Consider the following 20,828-nt stretch of genomic DNA (forward strand, 5'->3'; position numbering starts at 1 on the left):
GGAAGGGGATCCGATGTTAGTTAGGAGGGAGGAGTCCAGGCAGTGGGAGCCTGGAGCACAGAGCCTCTGAAATGACGATATGCATGTGAGTTCAAGGATGGGCAAGAAGACCAGTGAGGATGAAGGATACTATACAGGGAAGGCTACTCACAGGTGATGATGCTGGAACGATAGAGAGAGACAGATCATACAGAGCCTGTATCCCCTGGTAAAAGGATGAGTGTTAAGACTAATAGGAGAATGTGTAGGGATATGAAACAGGGAGTAGCATGGTCTGATTTGGTGACATCTTTTTTTTTTTATTGGTTGTTCAAAACCTTACAAAGCTCTTGACATATCATATTTCATACATTAGCTTCAAGTGAGTTATGAACTCCCATTTTTACCCCAAATACAGATTGCAGAATCACATCGGTTACACATCCATGGTGACATCTTTAATAATAGAAAGAACTTGGGCTAAAAAATATTCATCCTAAATGCAACCAGAGATCTACCCTCAAACTCCCAGTGTGCCGGAGGTGTCTGCAGATGTGTCATAGGCAGCAATGACAAGGCAGGATGATGGGCTGGTAAGCACTGGGGGGGAAAAAACTAAGCATTAAGCAATAGTAAAGATTTAAGCCACAGGTAGCAAAGTAAGCCCTGACCGAGAATGACACGTGGAAGGTTTTGCTTTAAGGATGCTACATTCTGGGACAGAGAGAAACACCAAATCCTTTCAAGGAAAGCAGCTTGAAAAAATATGAGAGATTGGCAATCATCAGCCAGAAGCAGACCTTAGGTAGGAGGGCAGGCTTCCTGACTGAGGGAGTTCTTTCTTATTGATGTTGCAGCACCTTTCCATGTGTAGTTCAAAGGCACCCAGTGGACTGAGCATTGATGGATGAGAGCAGTTTCTAAAGCACCTCTCTGGAGAAGGCTAGCAGCCAAAATGACAATACTTGCTGCCTGTGGATTTCCTAACTGCAGATTGCGTATGAATGAGCCCACCCTCTTCAGCTTATACCACTCAGCATAGGGAGGTGAGAGGTAGAAGCAAATAAATCTCTTAGGCCTTTCCTACTGTGTGTCAGGCATCAGATTCCGTAGGTGCAAAACTATCTCAATCAAGTCATTCACAATAGTTATGTTCAGTCACCACTTGAACTGTGAAGACTAAACCTAGAATAACAGGATTAACTTCCTATGAACCTCTGGTCTTGACATATTCATCCACCATATTCATAACTTTGTCTTATACGTATTTTTTTAGATGTTGATGGACCTTTTTTCATTCATTTATTCATATGTGGTGCTGAGAATCTAACGCAGTACCTCACACATGCTAAGCAAGTGCTCTGCCACTGAGCCACAACCCCAGCCCACATGTTTATTTTTTAAAAAACTTATTTTATGTAAATATAGCAGGATCATTAACACTGAACTCACAAACAACTACACTATAATTCCCACCTGAACAAAGCTTATAATGCCTAGGAACACGAGACAGCACTTTAGCACTACACTTGAGGGCTATTTCATACAGTGTCATCCCCCCCAAAAAAGCATAAAATGCAAAAGAGATGGCACTAAATTGGCCATTAAAAGCATACTTATTGGGGTAAAAATTGGGAGTTCATAACCCACTTCAATCTAATGTATGAAATATGATATGTCAAGAGCTTTGTAATGTTGTAAACAACCAATTAAAAAAAATAAATAAATTTTTTTAAAAAGCATACTTATTTCCATCAAGAGAACGAGAACAAGAAGAGACCATGCCCCCTTGTTCAGCCTCAGCTGGGAATGTGTGCATTAGCAACTCAAGATTTGTACCAATCAGCGCAGGTCCATTGGATGACTTTAAAAGCACTGTTTATTAGTCAGGTTCTCCAGAGAAACAGAACCAAAAAAGTAGAAATAGAATGGAGAGAGGGTGGGGGAAAAGATAGAGAAAGAGAGATTTATTGTAAAGAATTGGCTCACACTGAGATTATGAGGCTGAAAAGTCCCAAATTTTCCAGATGGTGACTTGGTGACTAGGAGCGCTGACAGTGTAAGTTCCAGTCCATGTCTTAGTTTGAAGGCAGAAGAAGATCAATGGCCCAGTTCAAGACAGTCAAGGAGAAACCAATATGAATTTGAATAAGGTCCATCCACATTGGAAAGGCATTTGCTTTACTCAGTCTGCTGATTGAAATGTCAATCTCATTCAAAAACACCCTCATAGACACACCCAGAATATCAGTGAAAAAATATTTAGGTATAAAATAGTCCAGTCAAGTGGATATAAAATTATTTATGACCTGCCAAAAGCATTAATTTGGGGCTAAAGAAATTTTAGCAAGTAGTTGAGTATGCAAATATAGAATCCAAAATTATTTTTTACCATAATCTTTTTGTCTTCTCAATTGCATCAGAAGCCCTTTGCAGGGAAGACGATTGATAAATGAAATACACAAAGGGATGAAATAAATTTTTTTAGTTTACTGCATCATTCCAATTCACAAAGCACACACCTTCCCCAACCAAATCTGGAAATGTACAAGGCCAGATACATATCACAGAGCACGTATTCAAAAGGAACCAATCCAAACAGTTCAATAATTTGATGCATTGCAAAACAGAAAGATGAACAACATCTAGGTAATGCAATTCTTTATTTGGAAGCTTGGATTTGGGGAAACAAAAGGGCAATTAGCAGCACTCTTTTCTTGAATCAGAACAAGTCATTTGGTTTTTCAGGATTAAATGCTTGGCTTCCTGGCCAAGTTTTCCTGTCCCAGGATGTCAGTAACTAGCTATCATGAAACCATGAAGTAGGCAGCATGTAGAGCATCAGACCAGCTGGAGCATGAAGATATGGACAATAGGACCAAAAAGAACTTACATTCCAGTTTCCCTACCTGTCCTCCTGGCCCACTAAAACTCCTCCCTTGACCTGGCCCTGCCCCCTGCCCATCAAAAGGGACAGCCAAATTCACTAACTTCCCCCATGACCTGGTTCTGCTATAAAACCCAGACCCTCATGGTGGCCCCACCGCCATTTCCCCCCCCCCAAGATGTGCCCTTCCGATGCTGAATAAAACATCGCTTTTGGTCCATGCAATCAGCCTCCAATTTTCTCTTTCTTTTTGTATTCCATTCCTTGTGCTTCCAGAGCCCATTGCCAAAGACGACTTTAAAAGGGGCCCTAGAATTCTTAAGCGTAAGGAGTGTTTTTGTTTTGTTTTGTGTTTTCTCAATTGAGGGTACTACATTGATACATAGAAAAAGGCCGCAACATGCAGTATACCCCAACATACTCTCCTTTCAGTGCTGCCATTTCTTAGTGTTATCACTTGGAAATCATTTCTGAGGACATATAAAAATAGCACATTCTATGCTAGCTAGAAGCACAGAGAGCCAGAACACAAATGAATGCAATAAAACATAAAACTAAAGTAAATTGATGCTGCATGCAAGAGCACCAGTTCTGCGAGGGACATTATTTTAGGCTTTTTGAGGGGTATAAAGAAATCAAAAGCAAAGCTGCTGCACTGAAGGAGTTGTCAATCTAATTGGTGAGGCAGGGCACAGACAGCAGTTATTTTAGCCAAGAAGAATGGATAAGATTTGGATGAGTCCAATGGAACAAGGAAGGCATTTGGGACGGAGGGCATGATGTGCTGCAGGGAGCAAATCTCTTGGCATCCTCCTGACCCCTCAGCTGGCCCTCACCTCCCACTCCATCCTCATCCCTTCTGGAAGGCTCTGCCAAATACGCTCTCAAGCCTGCTATTTCAGAATGAGCCACAGTGTGCTACACCTCCAGGGCTTTGATCTATCTCAAAGGCCTTTCCCCTCTCCTTCTATAGCTCTTATTTGTCCTTCAGGACTAACTTGTGTGTCACCTCCTCATGGAAATCTCTAGTCTTTTGGAATTTGATGTGCTTCCTGGAGAAGAAAAGGCATATTTGAAGCTTGTCCTGCTGATTCCCTGCTTAACCATAAACATCTTGAGAGCAAAGGCCTTTTGTATCTGAATTCTCATCATCATTCACAATATCTGCTACATGGAAGGTGCTCAATAAATGCCTTGCAGAAAGAATGTGTATGTTTACAGAAATAGCTTCGGGGAGATGACTCAGTTCCGGAAGGGAAAGAATAAGCTGATTTTTACAGTTTGAATTTTATCTGATGACAGTCCATTCATCATTGGAAATATAGGACTGAAACTAGGTGCTGTCATTATGTCCACATTTTTTTTTTTTCAGATAAAGACGCTAAAGTACAAAAGGGTGAGAATCTTGCCTATGGTCTCACAGCATTACCAGAAAAGTAGTGATGCTAATAACACAGTCCAAGCTTTAAGTCATTTCTGGTACGCTTGCTAAAGCAGACATTGAGATATGCTCATGATTAAGGGATAAGAGGAAGAATATAAATCAGCAAAAAACAATGATAAGAAAGATAGAGGAGCTGGGGATGTAGCTCAATGTTAGAGAACTTGCCTAGTATGAGCAAGAAGACCCTGGGTTCAATCCCCAGTGCCACAAAGAAAGAAAGATATAAAAAAAAATGTTGATAATAATAATGATAACCTTTGCTCTTCCTCTTTCTCTTTTCTTCCATTCCCCTTTCTTCTGAAACTGTTCAGTTCCAAAGCTTCAGAGGACAGAGGACAGTCTCTATCAGTGCCAGGTGAGGAAATTGCAATGACCCAAAATGAGATGTTGGAGTCAAACGGGCATATAGAGGTATCTGTATAGTAGAACAACACAGCACAGAGGATCAGGCCCCAAGGGGAGTGAAGAGGGCATCATGCAAAGTGCAGGAACATCACAAAGAGCCCCAACCAGATGATGAGGCCAACTCTGCTGGCTCTCACTGACCAACTCTGCATAGGGACACCCTGGTGCAGGAAGTCAGAGCCTGGAATGTCAGAGTGGCAAAAGTAGGAGATTGGCTACATATAGGGGGCTGATTAAACACAGAAAAATATAAAAGACAGTGGAAGTCAGTTTTCTGTTTCTGGGAAAAGGAGTTACAGATATGAGAGAGAAGAAACTTGAATGAACTTAGTAATATCTGATTAAAATTATAGGCAGTCATGGATGATTTTTAGAAGATGGTAGACAGATGGCAATATAAACAGATATAAATGTATATCTGCACATAAGTGTATGTGAAAGAGAGAGGGGGAGAGAGAGAGAGATACTTCCTGAACATACCAAATTCCCCAGGTCTTAGTTTCTAAATTCCTCCTAAATCTAGTCCTCATTAAAAAATTAAAATTAACAAAACCCCAGGATTATTGTAGAAGTAACCAAACCCAGAGCTGGACTAAGAAAGGACCTGCTGGGTGTGGAATAGCCTTTTAGGCCAGAAAGCAAGGAAGTGCTCAGAGAAAGATGAAAAAATTTTATTAAGACATAGAATTAATTTGAAGGGGCTCTCACTAACCAAATCTAGATTACTTTGAACATCAGAATTAATGTAGGAACAGATTATAAAATACTGAATAAAATAGGAAAGTATGAGTTTATGATATAAACTAATAAATAAAAGGAAAGTTTGATGAAGAAGAGGTGTTTGCCTCATTTTGAGCTACATTTAAGCAAAATATTTAATAAGTGCAAAGGTCAAAGAAGTAACTTCATAGAAAAAGGGCCTGGAAGACACCATCTTAATCAAGTAAACACCACCAGTTAAGGGACAAATGATATCATAAATCACTTGAAAGGATGAAATAAGAATATAGCATAACCACTGTGATATTCCTGCCAAAGATGTCTAGCCTTAATCTCACCAGGAGCAAGCATCAGATAAGCCCAAATTGAAAGACATTCTATAAAATAATTAACTGGTATTTCTCATTTCGTTTTTCAGTGCTGGGAATTGAACCTTGTGCAGGGGCTTGTGCATGCTAGGCAGGTGCTGAGTCACATCCCCAGCCACAACTGGGAGTCTTCAAATGGGTAATGCATGAAGGTTAAGGAAAGACTGAGGAAGTATACCAGAGGGAAGGAGGCTCTAGAGACAGGACAACCAGATGCAAGCCTGATCCTGAAAGGAAACTTGTTCCCATGGAGAATGTTGACAATTGGTGGAACTGAGGATCAGATAGTGGTAATGAATCAATTTTAATTTCCTGCCTCTGATGGTTGTATTGTTGTTTTGTTGGAGAATATCCTTCTGTTAGAAATGTACACTGAAATATTAGAGGGTGATGGAGCATTGGGTTGGCAGCTCATTTGGGAAAAAAAAATAAAAAAATTCTTTATACTGAACCTGGAAATTGTCTGTAACCTTGAGATTGTTATTAATGGATTTATTAATAGAGATTTGAAGACCCTAGTAACATTCCAAGTGAAATTTTCAAATATTTAGAGGTAACAATATCTTTTTAAAAAAATGAGAATTCCAACTTCAAATTTCAAAAACTATAAGATGATACAAAATGCCTCAGCCTATCAAAAGAAAAATGTAGAAAAGATGCATTAATTGAAATTTCTTGAGAATTCTAAATTGTTTGGTAAGTAGAGTAGTCAAGTTAGTTTTGGCAAGCTTTTGAATTAGAATCACATTTTTTTTAGTATTTTATATGGCAATAAAAATCACCTGTAATGATGTCTTCTGCAAAATAATGTGGTAATAATGACAGAAATAATAGCAACCAATATTTACTGAACACTTATGTATACTCTGCTATTTGGTATGCAATAATACTACTTCCATTTTTACCTATCAAGAAACTGAAAGATAATGGCTTTAAGATTTTTTTTCCAAATTAGCATACTAATTAATGTGTAGGGTAGCCAAGTTTTGAACCCTCCACACACCAAAGCCTCTTCTAGTAATTCCTGCTCTCTGGAGGCCAGAGAGAAGAACAGTCTAAGGAGGATACCAGAAGCTTTCACTGCATTCTAGATTCCTCCCACCCTTCATTAGCTATACCCGATCCAATTCATTACCAAACCTTGCTGGTTGCATTTTAAATCTCTGTCCTTTCCTCTCCATGTGCATTAAGGCCTCACTCTTTTTCTTCTGGCCCTTAGCAATAGACTCCCATTCTTCCTGATCCTTTTCTCACTTCTCTTTAGTGTCTCTATACAAATGTCAGAGTGGTCTTTCAAACATGCAAATCTAAATATCAGCGATGTACTTAAAATCCTGCATGGAGAGAAGACCACTTCGTGGCTACAGTTACCTTTGGGGTAAAGTTAAAACATAGCTCCCAAGTCTTCCAACAATCTGGCCTCTGTATATCTCCCCAGCCTCTTCAGTGAGAAGGTTTCCTGCAAACTAAGTGCTCAAAGCATTCTTGAGAGATTTATAATTTTCTGGAGATCCGTACCAACATGACATATGCTCCATTATGCAATCATAATTAATATGCACATTTCAAGTATCTGCAAGTGGCACCATCTTTTACTGGCATTTTCTCTCATTCTTTTCCTCAACCAGGCTGAATTAGGTTCATCTTTGAAATGTGTTCCTCACATTATGTTTCTGTAAAGATTTACTGTTATGGAATCTATCATAATGGATGTAACCTTCCTTGGCTAAACTGTGCTCCCTGAAAAAAGGGATTAGAGCTTGTTCATCTTTGTGTCCCTTTCAGCACTGGAAGCAAGCGGGTGCTTCATAAGTATTCATTGAGTGAGCAAATGAATGTACGTTCATGAGTTATCAATCGTGTAAAATGCTAAATAGGGAGTCAAATTTTCAGTAGAACCATTTTTGGAAGAGTTGTGAGAGAGGCTAAGGGGTTAAATAGATTAAGAAGACAGCAGGGGAAGATGTTTAACAGTATGCACATTTGAACCTAAGTTCTGAGTGAACAGGATTTATATATTGAGTGCTCTGAGTCCCCAGGGTGTGCAATGACTTGAAAAATAATTACTATAGGTTTTTGAATAGGTAACAAAAGCACTGGATATAAAATTCAAAATGTGCAAAAAGAAATAGAGTGAAGAATAAAGCTCTCCCCTCTCCATGCCCATCCTCAGCTCCTCAGTTCCGGCTGCAGAAGGAGCAATAAATAACCATTTTGAGTGCTTTTGCTTTTTCCCTATAATTCTATCTCCAAAACCTGGCAACGATTTATATGAAATACTATAAATCATGATTTATAAAGGGCAGAGGGGACCACAAAGGAAAAGGCAAATAAACCCTGTGGGTGGCACCTTATTTACGTATGCACAAATGCCAAACTCATAATTTGCCCTGGAGACTAACAGCCCTTACACTACACATTCCAGTATACATTTTAATTGAGAGCTATAAGACTGATTATTATACATTAACTCAATGTAGGTGATCAAATGAAGATATAATGTAATTTGGGCAAATTTGTATTTGTAAAATGTCCTTGTTCTTAGGCTTTTCTTTTGGAAGTCAAAACCATAGATCACGGAGTAGGATGACTTGACTGTTAATTAGTTGTCCATTTGTCTTCATTTCCTAGGGCTTATGGGGGGAAAGTAAATCTACTCTAATTTGTTTTATGCAAATTAATCTATTTGATTTCATCTTTTTTCTCCATTAGCACCTGGAGCTTTTGAATTAATATGAAACTTGGGCATGCCTAATGAATATTAAACCCTAGCACACCAAATACAGGGCTGGGTTTTATGTATATAAAGTAAGTTAATTATGACCATTTGGGCTCAGATTTAAAAATTAGGTAATTTTTATGAAGTAGTAGGAGGTGCAAAGCTTATTTTGTGCAATTTTAAAAACCACAATGTAATTAGAACAAGCTGAGCATAAGTTACCTTAGATGCTACAAAGTAAACTGGCAATTAACAAGAATGGGATCAGTGTGCACCCCCACTGCCTCCAGTACCTGTAAATATTCTCATTTGTGCTTCTACATTTCAAAGAATGTTTTTTTCTATCCTGAGGCTTGGAGCATTCATCAAGACTTTGGAAGTGCTTCCTCTAGCTTTGGAGAGAGATGAAAATAAAGGAAACGAATTGCTAAAACAAGCAGAGACTAAAAATGATAAGTAATTTAATCAGAATGAGATCATCCTCTGCTCCCTTCTGAGGGTGATTGGTAAAAATGGTGTCATGTGTGGTAGCTCTGTCCATGGCTATTCCCGACCCCGACAGTCCTGCTCCTGTGTCAACTCCAGCAGGATTCAGGAGTGGTAGCTGGCTTGGGAAGATAAGTTGAAACATGTCACTTCTGTTTCTGCTTGTCCTGTTAGGAAAGCACTCCACCTGTGGGGAGCCACCCTGCCAGACCTCCCAGCCCTTGAACCCCAGCAGCCTAATCCAGTGGTCCTGCTCACTCTTGCCATTAGTAAAAGCAAACCAGCTGTGGGAACAAAGCCACAGTGCTGCCTCTTTACATCCATCTTGCTGTGAATAGAGCAAAAATTCTCTTAGTTGTTCTTGGCAAAGTTTTCAGAACTCAGCTCAATTTAAACTCCAACTTTCCCAAACTTATTCTTAACATTAGGGCACTCTTTGATTTTATTCTTGGTCTCAACTCTCTTTACTTCATCTGTTTATCTTTTTAACCAACAAATCTCCAAGAAAGTTCTCTAAGTGGCCCCTAGGGATTCTCACTGAGTCCTTCTCAGTTTCCTGCTTGTCAAGGCCATTTTTAATCTGTGCCTGAGCCTCCCAAGTACATTTGAGCTGTTTCCCATTTTAGAGTTCCTGCCCAGAAGGCCACACTTATCTTCCCTCTCAGTGTTTTGAACTCTGTGTCCTGATAGTTCAGGACACAGACCTACCCATAAGAAACATTTCCTGTCTTATCAATGAAGAGGAGGTAGCTAATGGTGTCACTTTCTCAGTATTTAATTCAATCCCATAAAAGCAGTTACTTATTGTACTTTTACTTCAATCCAAGGACTTGGCTATAAGGACTTCACTGAATACTGTGGGAAGCAGACCATTAGACCAATAATTTCAACACAGTGGGATAAATGAATCAAAAGAGATGGGTGCAATAGATAACAGTAGGACAAAGGCAAGAATGTGTTCTTTCTGAGAAAAATCACACACACAACAAAATCGGAGATGAATAAAAGTCAATTAGGCCAACGTAAAGATGGAAGGACCACCAGAGAGAAGGAAGAGCATCTGTGAAATCCTGTAGGCGTAAAATGACAGAGAACATCATCACCATTTCACCTTGTTAAAAGTTGGAGAGCATAATTGTCATCCTTCTTAATTTTTTTTGTCCTTTTTGGTTTCTAAAACTATACATATTAGTTTCAAAGGGTAAAATTACACAGAAAGGTATGACCTAGAAAGGTAAAGTCCTCTATAATCCTGACCTTCAAAGACACCCTGTAGTGTGTCCGGTACTTATGTGCCTCTATCTTTTTTTCTTATATAGATACCAAACCAAAACCATTCTTATTCTTTTGCAACCTGTTTCTAAGTTAGTATACATAATTGAACATTTTATACTACATCCTCATCTTTTGGATGTTTAGGATGCCAATATCTGGATTGTGTGGAAGTATAGAATAGTCATTAAACCTGGCCTCCCTGAAGTCAGATGAATTCAGTCATCCCACTTGGTGCATGACTTGGGTAAGTCACTCCATTAAGTCACTCAGATTTTGTGTGTACATTGTAAAGATCAAAATAATAATACATATCTACCTTAAATGATTGCTGTTATTATTTTAAAAGCACTTAGAATAGTGCTTGGGATGGTAAATACTCTCAATGTGAAAGGGTAAAGTTTCTAAGCTGGAAAGCTTGAATGTAAAAGATTAGGTATTATTAAGTTCTTCTGTTACACCCAGATTCCTGAGATAGTTAAGACAACGCCCTACTGGCCATTTAGCAGTTCATCACAGGGCCCAAACCAATCAGTTTGAATGTGTAACCCGCTTAGGAATGACCAATCACCCCCGCCGACCTGTTCCCACCAATGAATGTGCTAATCACGTCTCAGAGTTGTTGTTCAATTTTCCAGTGCCTCATGATGATTTGTTCTGATGTATGCAAAGCCCCCCACCCTCTCCAGAAAGTGTACTTAAGCTCTGCTTGACCTCTGTTCTGGGCTCCGGGCTGTTCTCCCTTCTTGAGTGAGCACGGGGCCCCAGCGCGCTGGAATGGATCCCCAATAAATCCCCTTTTGCCAATTGCATGGAGCCAGTCTCTTGTGTGGTCTCTTTCTCCGACACTCCGCCGGACCCTTACAAATGGAGTTCATATTACTATAAGCTATTTAATCAGGTCCCTATTGATGATTTTTTTTTTTTTTTGCACTACATGGCTTACTAAAGAAACTTCTAAGACAAGTTTTGTATTGCCCTTAGTCCCTATTGCATTTTGGTTCTTGTTTTTTTACTAACTTAGCATCCAAAATTTATTTTATGAGTACTTAATAAAGGTATAATTAGTGTTGTCAACTCCCTTGGAGGCAGCACAAAACATGGTAGGTAGAGTCCAGGGGAGTAACTTCCAGGCCAGACCCAAAGGGAATGCATTGCAGATTTTCTTTCTGAAGAGAGGTCTTGTCAGGAAGTGGGATGCTGAGTATAGATGGGCAAAGTTTGCAGGAAGATTAAGATTTGAGAGATCAAGCTGGAGGCCTGGACAGAAGCCAGAGAGAGAGTGTGGGCCAGAAACCTAAGGGCAGAGACAAATGTATAGATAAAGAACTAAAAAAAAAAATTAAGAAAGGGTATGATATCTTTCTTTGGTGAGGTATTTCACTACAGGTACCTGTGGGTACTAATAAGGTTCTGTTAATATCAATTTCAAAGTCACAAGGCTCTTTGGCCTTCTTCACACAGAACTCAGTGGCCTCCTCCCAATGCCTCCTTGAGCCTTCCTGGGAGACAGGGAGCTGGGGGAGTACTCTCATGAACCAGGATACATTTACTCAAGTTGATCTGCCCTTGACTCCCTTCAAGGTGACTCGTCAGCCTCAGCAGAGCTGCTGGAGAAGAGTCATGCTCTGCCGCTGCCTTCCACCCTCCCACTCTGGGAGGGGGTTTTTGTGGTCTGGGGTAGGGTCTATGTAGGATACATTGTGAGGTTTATGTCTAAAGCTTCCCTGTTACTTCTCTCCTTAATTCCAATTTCTGCTGATATTCAAAGCCTGTTTCCCCAATCTGGGTGGGGGAAGGGAGAGAAAGACAGAGCAGCCACACCCTCTGTCTTCCTGCTTATCTCTTCAGTCACTCAAGAACAAATATTGACAAGTCATTGAGGTAGGTTGAATGTAAACTAATCTCCATTCTTGCCCCGTCTCTGTATCTATGCCCTTGCAATGAGACATTCAGTTCTACCTCCTTGAATCTGAGCTGACCTCTGGTGGTTTCGGGCCCTTGGACATAGCTAACATGATAGGCATCAATTTCAGTTCTGCACTTCGGGGGACCTTGAACTCTTCCATTCAATCTCTGGGCTCCTCTATCTTGCCCTGGGAACAGCCAGGGTTAGGCTGATGAAAGCAGGTTTAGGCTGGCTACTGTGGGTCAGCCCACGGCCAACCCCCAGCCACCCACCCACCCAGTAGTGCCCAGGAAGCTGCTCTGTCCAGCCCTTCCATGATCAGCAAAACTGTGAAGGTGCAGCATGAGTGAGCCCAGAGGAGAGCCGAAGAATCACCAGTTAACTCACAAATTTGTGAATAAATAAATCCTGTGTCATTTGAAGCTGCTGGCCTTTAATTGTTAAGTGGTATTATTGTGACAAGACATAAATGATATACCACTCTTTTTCTGACCTCTTTTTCAAACATCCCTCTGAGAAACTGAATAATCATCAATCTGCGGTAAGGTGGACATATTCTAAATTAGCAGGTGTCCAGAGGTAAAGCCAGTTAGCCTCAGAGAAAGGTGCAAGTGAGGAAAAAGGGTGTAGAAATGCCCTACAGGTCTGCATCTGGCCAAGAAGATCACAGTAAGCTTGGTGTGATGGCATTTCTTACAGAAACTGGCAAAGAAGGCTGTTAGGGTTTAGATATGAGGTGTCCCTCAAAAGCTCATGTGTGAGACATTGCAGGAACATTTAGAGGTGAATGTGAGAGTTGTGACCTACTTAATGGATTATTCTACTGATATGGGTTGACTGGGCAGTGATTATAGGCAGGTGGGGAGTGGCTGTGTGGTAGAGATTTTTTTCAGAACAAAGGAGAAGATAATGGGGCACCATCAGTATCAAAGTGAGCCTTCCACAACTCAGTTGTAACATCGTTTCTACTCTGCAGTAGAGAAATAGAATGCCCAACCAGGAATGTATTACTTTATATGGGAGACAAAGAACTAGTATATAAAAGGAAACTAACAAAAGTATATAAAAGGCTCAGCCTTTGGATGAGAATCCGCTGAACCAGTGCTGGCAGAAAAAAAATAAAAAGAAGAAAATACTGCTTCCTGCTGATAGTTCTGGTCTCGTGTCTCAGTTCGAGAATCTCACAACAACTGGAGGAGGTAGGTCACTGTGGGGGGGCGGTGCCTTTGAGGTTTATATTTTGTCCTTGATGAGCAGAGTTCTGTCTGCTTCCCTGTTGCAGTGTCCTGCGATGCCCTCCTCCATCCCGCCCTGCCACCACCATGTCCTGCCTCTCCTCAGGCCCAGAGCTATGGAATTGGCCGACCATGGACTGATCCTCTGAAACTGTAAGCCCAAATAAGCTTTTCCTCCTCTTAATTGTTCTTGTTGGGTCTTTTGGTCACAGCCACAAAATCATTGACTAAAAAGAGACTGAGCTCCCCATTTTGACTGAGCTGGAACGAAACTGAGACAAAGAGCAGCAAGAAAAAAATGGGGGCAGGAATCACGGAGAAGACCTTGAGCTAGCGGTCCCAGGACTCCAAGCTCAGGCTCCAGAAAAAGAAAATCTCTGAGGTCAGTGAAGCTCTTCAGTGGGAATGTGAGTCACTTATAATCAGACTAAATGCCTTTCATTATGCTGAGATGCTTTGTTAATTGCAAATTGGATGATTTTGAACTCTGAAGTATTTCACTGCACTATAAATAGAACTGCTTTAGTAAAGGCTAGGGTCTGCCCTTACTGCCTGCAAGTCAGAGCAAAGCTACCCACAGCCTATACATAGCTGTCACTATTCCTTGGCCACTAGTTGGTAATCTAAGGATTGATAATTGAGACCACACGTGTTGAGAAAGCAATTAAAAAAAAAATAAGCTCCTGATGGATGATTCCTAGTTCTCTCCATCCTTTTGAGCAATGGAGAATGAGGCAGGCAGATCTGTCTTACATTGATAGCGTAGCCACTTGGTCCTATTGTGCTGGCTGGGTTGAGTTTGACCCTGAGAGACAGTTCATGTATGGCCCCCATTCCTGATCATCATTTTGGGACATTTTATAATCACAGTTCTTTTGGCATAGGTTCTACTTGTTTGGTACCTAGCCTTGTGCTGAGCAGTGGTATGTTGGCTTGGTGTGGGATGGAGCTTTGGGCTTCAGGTTGCTGGTTTACTTACTGGAAGGTATGTTTACAGACAAGCTGTTTGCTATCTCTAGAAATTAACTAGTACTGACAGAAGCAGTATTTGTTTGGGTCTACAGGATGTAAAATGTCAAAGTAGCATGAAATATGTTATATAAGATGTCCCCCAAAACCTTATGTGTGAGACAATATTAAAAAGTTTAGTGATGAAATGATTGGATTATGATGATCTTGACCAAATCAGTACATTGATCCCCTGATAGAGACTAACTGGGTGGTAACTGTAGGCAGCTAGGCTGTCACTAGTGGAAGTGGGTCATTGGGGGCATGCCTTTGGGGTTTTATTTTTTATCTGTGGTGAAAGGAGCTGTCCCTCTCTTCCCCTGGCCCCTTTCTCTCTCTCTCTCTCTCTCTCTCTCTCTCTCTCTCTCTCTCTCTCTCTCTCTCTCTCTCTCTCTCCCTCTCCTTCCTGGTGCCATGTTCCCAGCTGTTTTCCCCTGTCACACTCTTCCTCCATGATATTCTGCCTCAACTTGGGCACACAGCAATGGAGTCAGTCATCTCAGGACCAAGACCTCTAAAACCATGAGGGCTAAATAAACTTTTCCTCCTTAAATTTGTTCTTGTCAGGTCTACTAAAAGCTCACTAAAACAAATACAGAAAATTTTAAAACATAATTAATAGAGCTAGCTGAGATAAGTCCTGCTCCTCTGCACTGGGCACCAGGATTGTGGGTCCATTTTATAGCTCAGGCCTTCCTCCCCAGGGCTATACTCTCCAGGCCTCTGTGTCCCGCCCAGAGTGTTTGCAGATGTCATTCTCACTATCTTCCACGGGTCCTCTTGACCCACAGCAGTTCTTTGCTTTTTTCAGGAAACAAACTGGGTGAAAGTCCAGGGGCTGGGACTTCCTCCTTGGTGTGTTTGACAAGGACTGACGTATTCTAAGTCCTTTGAATCCCGGAAGTCCAGGACACACCCGGCTTCGATTGCACTGTCCAGAATGCTGGAGTGTAGGTAAAAGGACAAAAGGAAAAGCATTTCAACATGAGGGACCCACTGACAGATTGTTCGGTGAGTAGCTCAGTGGCAGTTTGTGCGCCTGTGTGTGCGTTGTGTGTGGGGGGTAGATTTCTCTACTCCTGGGTGCCAACTTCAGAAATTTGAGACGTTCAGCAAACAATGGGTTTAGATATTGGCTACAGCACAGAAGTCTGTGGTTTTTCTTTGGTTTGATTTTATTTTTTTTTTAAAGGCCTTTCTAAGAAATCTCAGTAATTGTCATCCTTCATTCTCATATTTGTGGAAGAAGTTTGAGTAAATATATAGCATCATATTTAGATCCAGATGGTGGCTGTTTGGAAAGCAGTCTTAAGATCAATGGTGCCAGCATCATGTATGCAGTCGATACAAAAACACACGGAATGTGTGCAGCCAATTTTTCACTTTGGGAATGGAATCAGGGAGGTGGGAGGTTTTGGCGTTTGCCTTCTGTGTGGCTTAGAGTTGGGGATCCCAAGTCCTTGCAGAAGGAAGACCGACCCTGCACCCTGTCAGCAGTGGTGCTTCTCAGACTGATTTACCAGCATGGTTGCTTCAGTCCTGAGAGGATTACCAAAAACACAGGTTTGGCCAAAAGCCCAAAGACATTATGAGGTCCTTAAGAGCAGTAGCAGATATGACGTCGGGGGACAAGAAGCGACTTAAGTAAAGGGAGGATGTATTTATTTAAAAAATAATCAAGGATTATCAGTGTCTTTGACCCAATAAATGCAATATAAATGGTACTAAAAAGTTAAAACTGGTGGCATTGGAAGCAAGGGATTGTAGTCATCTTTCATGTATTTTGTTTAAAAGAAAATGAGGAGAGACATATCATAGGGTTTGTACTAAAGCCATAAAGAAAAGAATCACAGGAGGATTATTGGTTTTCTTCCACAAAATAAATAAGTTCAAGGATCAGAGGACCTAAATGAGATAAACTAATAAATGGCTAGTAAGATTAATAATGATAATGTAGTAGCCAGCTCTGCCTAATTTAGTTTTTAAATATGAAAATAAGACATTTTTAATTTAAAAACCTATTCCAACAGTATAGTTGCATAGAGATGTTAAAAGTGAAACTTTCCCCATTTTTTTTACCTCAGTCTGAATCTCCTCTCCATTGGTAATTATGGATAATTTTTCTAGAAGTCATTTATCATTTGTTTATTTTCTTCTCCATGGGTTTGCTCTCTCCCTAAACTGTTAAAATCTCTCGTGTCTCAGCATTGGTACCAGAGGATGTTTTGTATTGTACAAGGATGGTAGGGACAGAGATGATAAATGCAGGCAGAAATGTGGCACTAGCATCAAGTACGAAAGTTAATGCCCAGTGCCAAGAGGAGAATGTAATAGAAGAGAGGGTAACTGAGGCTAGGTTCTATCAAGTTTTTTTAATTTAATTTTTAAATTTTAATTTGTTATACATGATAGCAAAATGCATTACAATTCATATTACACATATAGAGCACAATATTTCATATCTTTGGTTGTTATACAGAGTCACACCATTCATGTCTTCCTACATGTATTTAGGGTAATGATGTCCATCTCATTCCACCATCTTTCCTATCCCCATGCCCCCTCCCCTCTTTTCCCTCCCCTTTGCCCTATCTAGAGTTCATCTAATACTCCCATGCCCACCCCCACCCCCCCCGCCCGGAGCCCTATTATGAATCAGCAGCCTTAAATCAGAGAAGACATTTGGCATTTGGTTTTTTGGGATTGGCTAACTTCACTTAGCATTATATTCTCCAACTCCTTCCATTTACCTGCAAATGCCATGCTTTTATTCTCTTTTAATGCTGAATAATATTCCGTTGTGTATGTATACCACATTTTCTTTATCCATTCATCTACTGAAGGGCATCTAGGTTGGTTCCACTCTATCAAGTTTTTTAAAAGAAAAAGAAACTGGCTTCATTTTGGTGGGCGGTGATGGTCTTCAGGTCAGGACCTGGGAGAAATGTTTTCTTTTAAGCAGCTCTCAAGACATCCCTTGCCTTTGTGCCCATTTAAAGCTCCACTCCCTGGGGTCCTGAATAGTTCTTTGCCCTCTTCTGAGCCATTGTGCCAAGGACTCTTGTCCTTATCCACAACTCTGAAGGTCATCTCTGTGGGCCCATTGCCACCAAAAGTATCCGGGAGTCAAGAGGGGGCGGATATCCCTTCAGCCTAGGTTTCAAAACCCTCCAAAGGCAGAGCATATTTATTTATTTGCAATTGTTTCATCTTCATCAAGTGTTCTAGTTGATTTCCTGGTACAATTCCAGCTTGTACTTGGGGAACAATGCTCTGTGAAGATGAGGCCATGGTTTGGGAACATAATAAACAAGGGAACAGACTACTACAAATGGACACTTCATGAAATATTTACGTAGTTATAAAAGAACCCAAAAGTTTAACCACCTGCAAGATGCCCTATCCCATGAGTCCCTAGAGTTACACCGAACACAATTCATTGTCTTAGCTATAGTTCTTAACTTTGTGTACACTAGTGAATTCCTGTATGGATCTCAGTGGGCTACATGGACTTACATGGGGAAAAAAAAATCTGTATTTGTACTGTTTTCTAACTGAAATGTAGAATTGAATTTCCTTAAGTTCTAGATATAAGCAACAAACCTCAAAACTACTACCAGGGTCTGCAACTGTGTAACCAAAGTCACCGATATTTTTCTATAACATTACAGTTGTTGCAGCTATATTCTCAGCCTTGTTTGGAAATTTGGTAACTCTTTAGACTTGTTAATTTAGTATTCTAATAAAAAAGTGCATATATCACAATCTTAAAAAATGTTTTTATAAATCAATATAGTTTAGTTTTCTTTGTCATCCTGTTATTTTATTTTATGCATTTAAAAATATTATTCTGAGGGGCTGGGGATATAGCTCAGTTGGTAGAGTGCTTGCCTTGCATGCACAAGGCCCTGGATTCAATCCCTACCACCACACACACACACACACACACACACACACACACACACACAAAATCAGCTTGAAAGAGCCAGGTCAGCATTTATTTTGAAATTATTGTCACCAGGGTAGTACAACGATTGACTAAATGCAGGGTAGGGCTTTTAACTGATCTTGAGAGTGTTAGAACTTATTTTAAAAAATTTTTTTAAAGTTCTGCTTTTTGAAAAGAAAAAGAATTGGCTCTGGGCCTTGATCCTCTGAGCTTAGCTTCTAAACCTAAAAATATGTCAAGTGAAATCATCTTCAAATCCATGTGCAAGGAAATAGGATCAAATTATCCCCAGACAACAAGCTGTAGCCCGCTTCTTGCTTCAGATGCACTAATATAGTTTCCAGGTAGGGCTGTCAAAGCAAGACTCTGGTCTCCACACAGGCAGCCTCTGTCCTGGGACCAGGCTGTCCCTCAGGTTGGTGACCGGGCTCAGATGCCAGCCTGAGCTGCCCATCTTGGCGGCTCAGCCTAGATCACTGGAGCTAACTCAAAAGCTGCTAGCGCATGGTCCATGGCTCCTGAGGGATTCTGATCCACCGCAGAGATAGAGAAGGAAGGTTGAGTTTAGCATGGCTGTCATGTGGCCCCTGGTAACCCCAGCATGCCGCAGTAGATGAGTAACATGCCGTTTCACATTTCTTAGGCCCCTGTTTTGTCATCTATAAAATAAGAGGAGTATATCGCATGCTCTTGATAGCCAACCACAGGGATTCCAAATATCACACAGATGGCTAATAAATTAGAGGGGTAGTGTTTTGAAATATTTCCCCCAATGAATCAGCATTCACATTTTGTGCCTGGCATGGGAAAGGCATCCAGAAAAAAAGCTTATTTAATTAAATGTAAGTGGAATATCACGGTTTCTTTAACACCAAAGATCAGCATTATCAACTGGCAAATATTTCCATACTAACATCTAGAATACAAATAGTTTTCTAGAATAACTGAATTTGCCCTTCTTTATCATTCAAACTGTGGAAATCTAGAAAAAACAGCTAGGCCAAACTCCATATAGACATTGCATATTTTTTACAAGTCTTCCATCTAATTATTCATGTGCTGATTGCCTAAATTAATCATTAATAAATGGTACTGAAAAGCTAAAATTAGTGGCATTGGAAGCAAAGGATTGTAGTCATCATTCATGTATTTTGGTAAGAAAAAAAACCTGTGGAGAGACAGATAAAGGGTTTGTATTAAAGCCATATTTTTTGTAATGGCAATATTTATGCAACACAATTTGCTCACAAGTGCTGGGCAGAAACTTTTTCTTAATGACTGAATAGTAGATGTCAATTTAGGGCCTTAGAAATCTTCCTAATTTTTTATCACCAGCCTGAAATCCTTTTATCAGGGGAAAAAAAACTCATACATTTCTTTCCTACTAATTAATGGATGCAGCATGAAATATAAAATATAAAACATGCAGCATGGAGATATATATAAAATTTATATTAGATTTTTTTCCTGGAGTGCATATTTAAAAGGGGATTTGGTATTCAGAAGCTTGATGGGAGTAGCCTTCTCGTGCTGGTTGATGACATTAAGAGGCCATCTGTACTGTTGATAACCAGGACCAGCACTCTAAGTAAACTTAGTTGATTATACTGATTAGTCATTTATAAAAATATTTGATTCCGATGGGTTCTCTAATTGATTTGCTCATTCACATTTCTAATCCCAGTTCTGTCCTTATCTAATGAGATTATCTTTGGGCCCTGACTATAAATAAGTGGACTCTAGTGGTTTCCCATCTGTACTTCATAGAACGCCTTCAGAGAGGGGTGGGATGGAAAAGGGTGATAGGAGAAGGGGAGCCCAAGTCAAAGCAAGAGTTTTCATCCTCTCAAACAAAGCAGATAAGATGGTACATGATGAAAGGTACAGAAATATTCATTCTAAATAAGGAATTCTTCTGAGAAAATGAAAGTGTTCTTAACAACTCTTTTAGTTATTGATGTCACTTTTATCACAATCTGGATCAAGGTTTGTTGGGGACTTTCCCACACATTGCACATAGGGTCAAAGGTAAAGATTCTCTCCATTGCTGTTATAAACAGGACATCCCTTTCTTATCTGATGACTAAGTTAACAACAACATAATGTATTGAAAATCTTCCTGGCTTGTGTATACCTGGGTACACCAGAATTCAGGTAATCCCCTCAGCTCTTTGAATTGGCAGAGAATGGCTGAGAGGGTGAAGCCATGGATGGTTTCTCTGCTGAAAACAACCTTGTCCAATTTTCCACCTTTTCCAATTAAAAAAATTTCTGTATATGCCATGATGTAAAAAAAAGTTAGGAAGTACTGATCTATTAAATGACAAAAGATCATCCTTCAAAATCTATACCTGGCAGCCCAAGGGCCAATGGTAAACCAAGCTTTGTTTGTGCACCCCATACTTTAGAAAACTGAATGTGAATGCCTTTGGGGATACAGACCACTC

The 20,828-nt window shown here is 40.3% G+C and overlaps 1 protein-coding gene across 2 annotated transcripts in view; it reads left to right on the top strand.

The window, feature by feature from the left end:
* Window positions 1-15,243: 15,243 nt before the first annotated feature.
* Window positions 15,244-20,828, top strand: part of Nostrin (nitric oxide synthase trafficking) — a 56,770-nt gene continuing 51,185 nt past the window's right edge. Inside the window, exon 1 of one of the 2 annotated variants that reach the window (XM_040294423.2) lies at window positions 15,244-15,443. In XM_040294423.2, coding sequence (XP_040150357.1) covers window positions 15,417-15,443 — 27 coding nt within the window. In that variant the 5' untranslated portion in view covers window positions 15,244-15,416. The remainder of the gene's footprint in view (window positions 15,444-20,828) is intronic. The other variant, XM_021727274.3, reaches the window with a different exon arrangement.

This window comes from Ictidomys tridecemlineatus, chromosome 7 (genome assembly GCF_052094955.1).
Source record: "Ictidomys tridecemlineatus isolate mIctTri1 chromosome 7, mIctTri1.hap1, whole genome shotgun sequence".
Taxonomy (NCBI): domain Eukaryota; kingdom Metazoa; phylum Chordata; class Mammalia; order Rodentia; family Sciuridae; genus Ictidomys; species Ictidomys tridecemlineatus.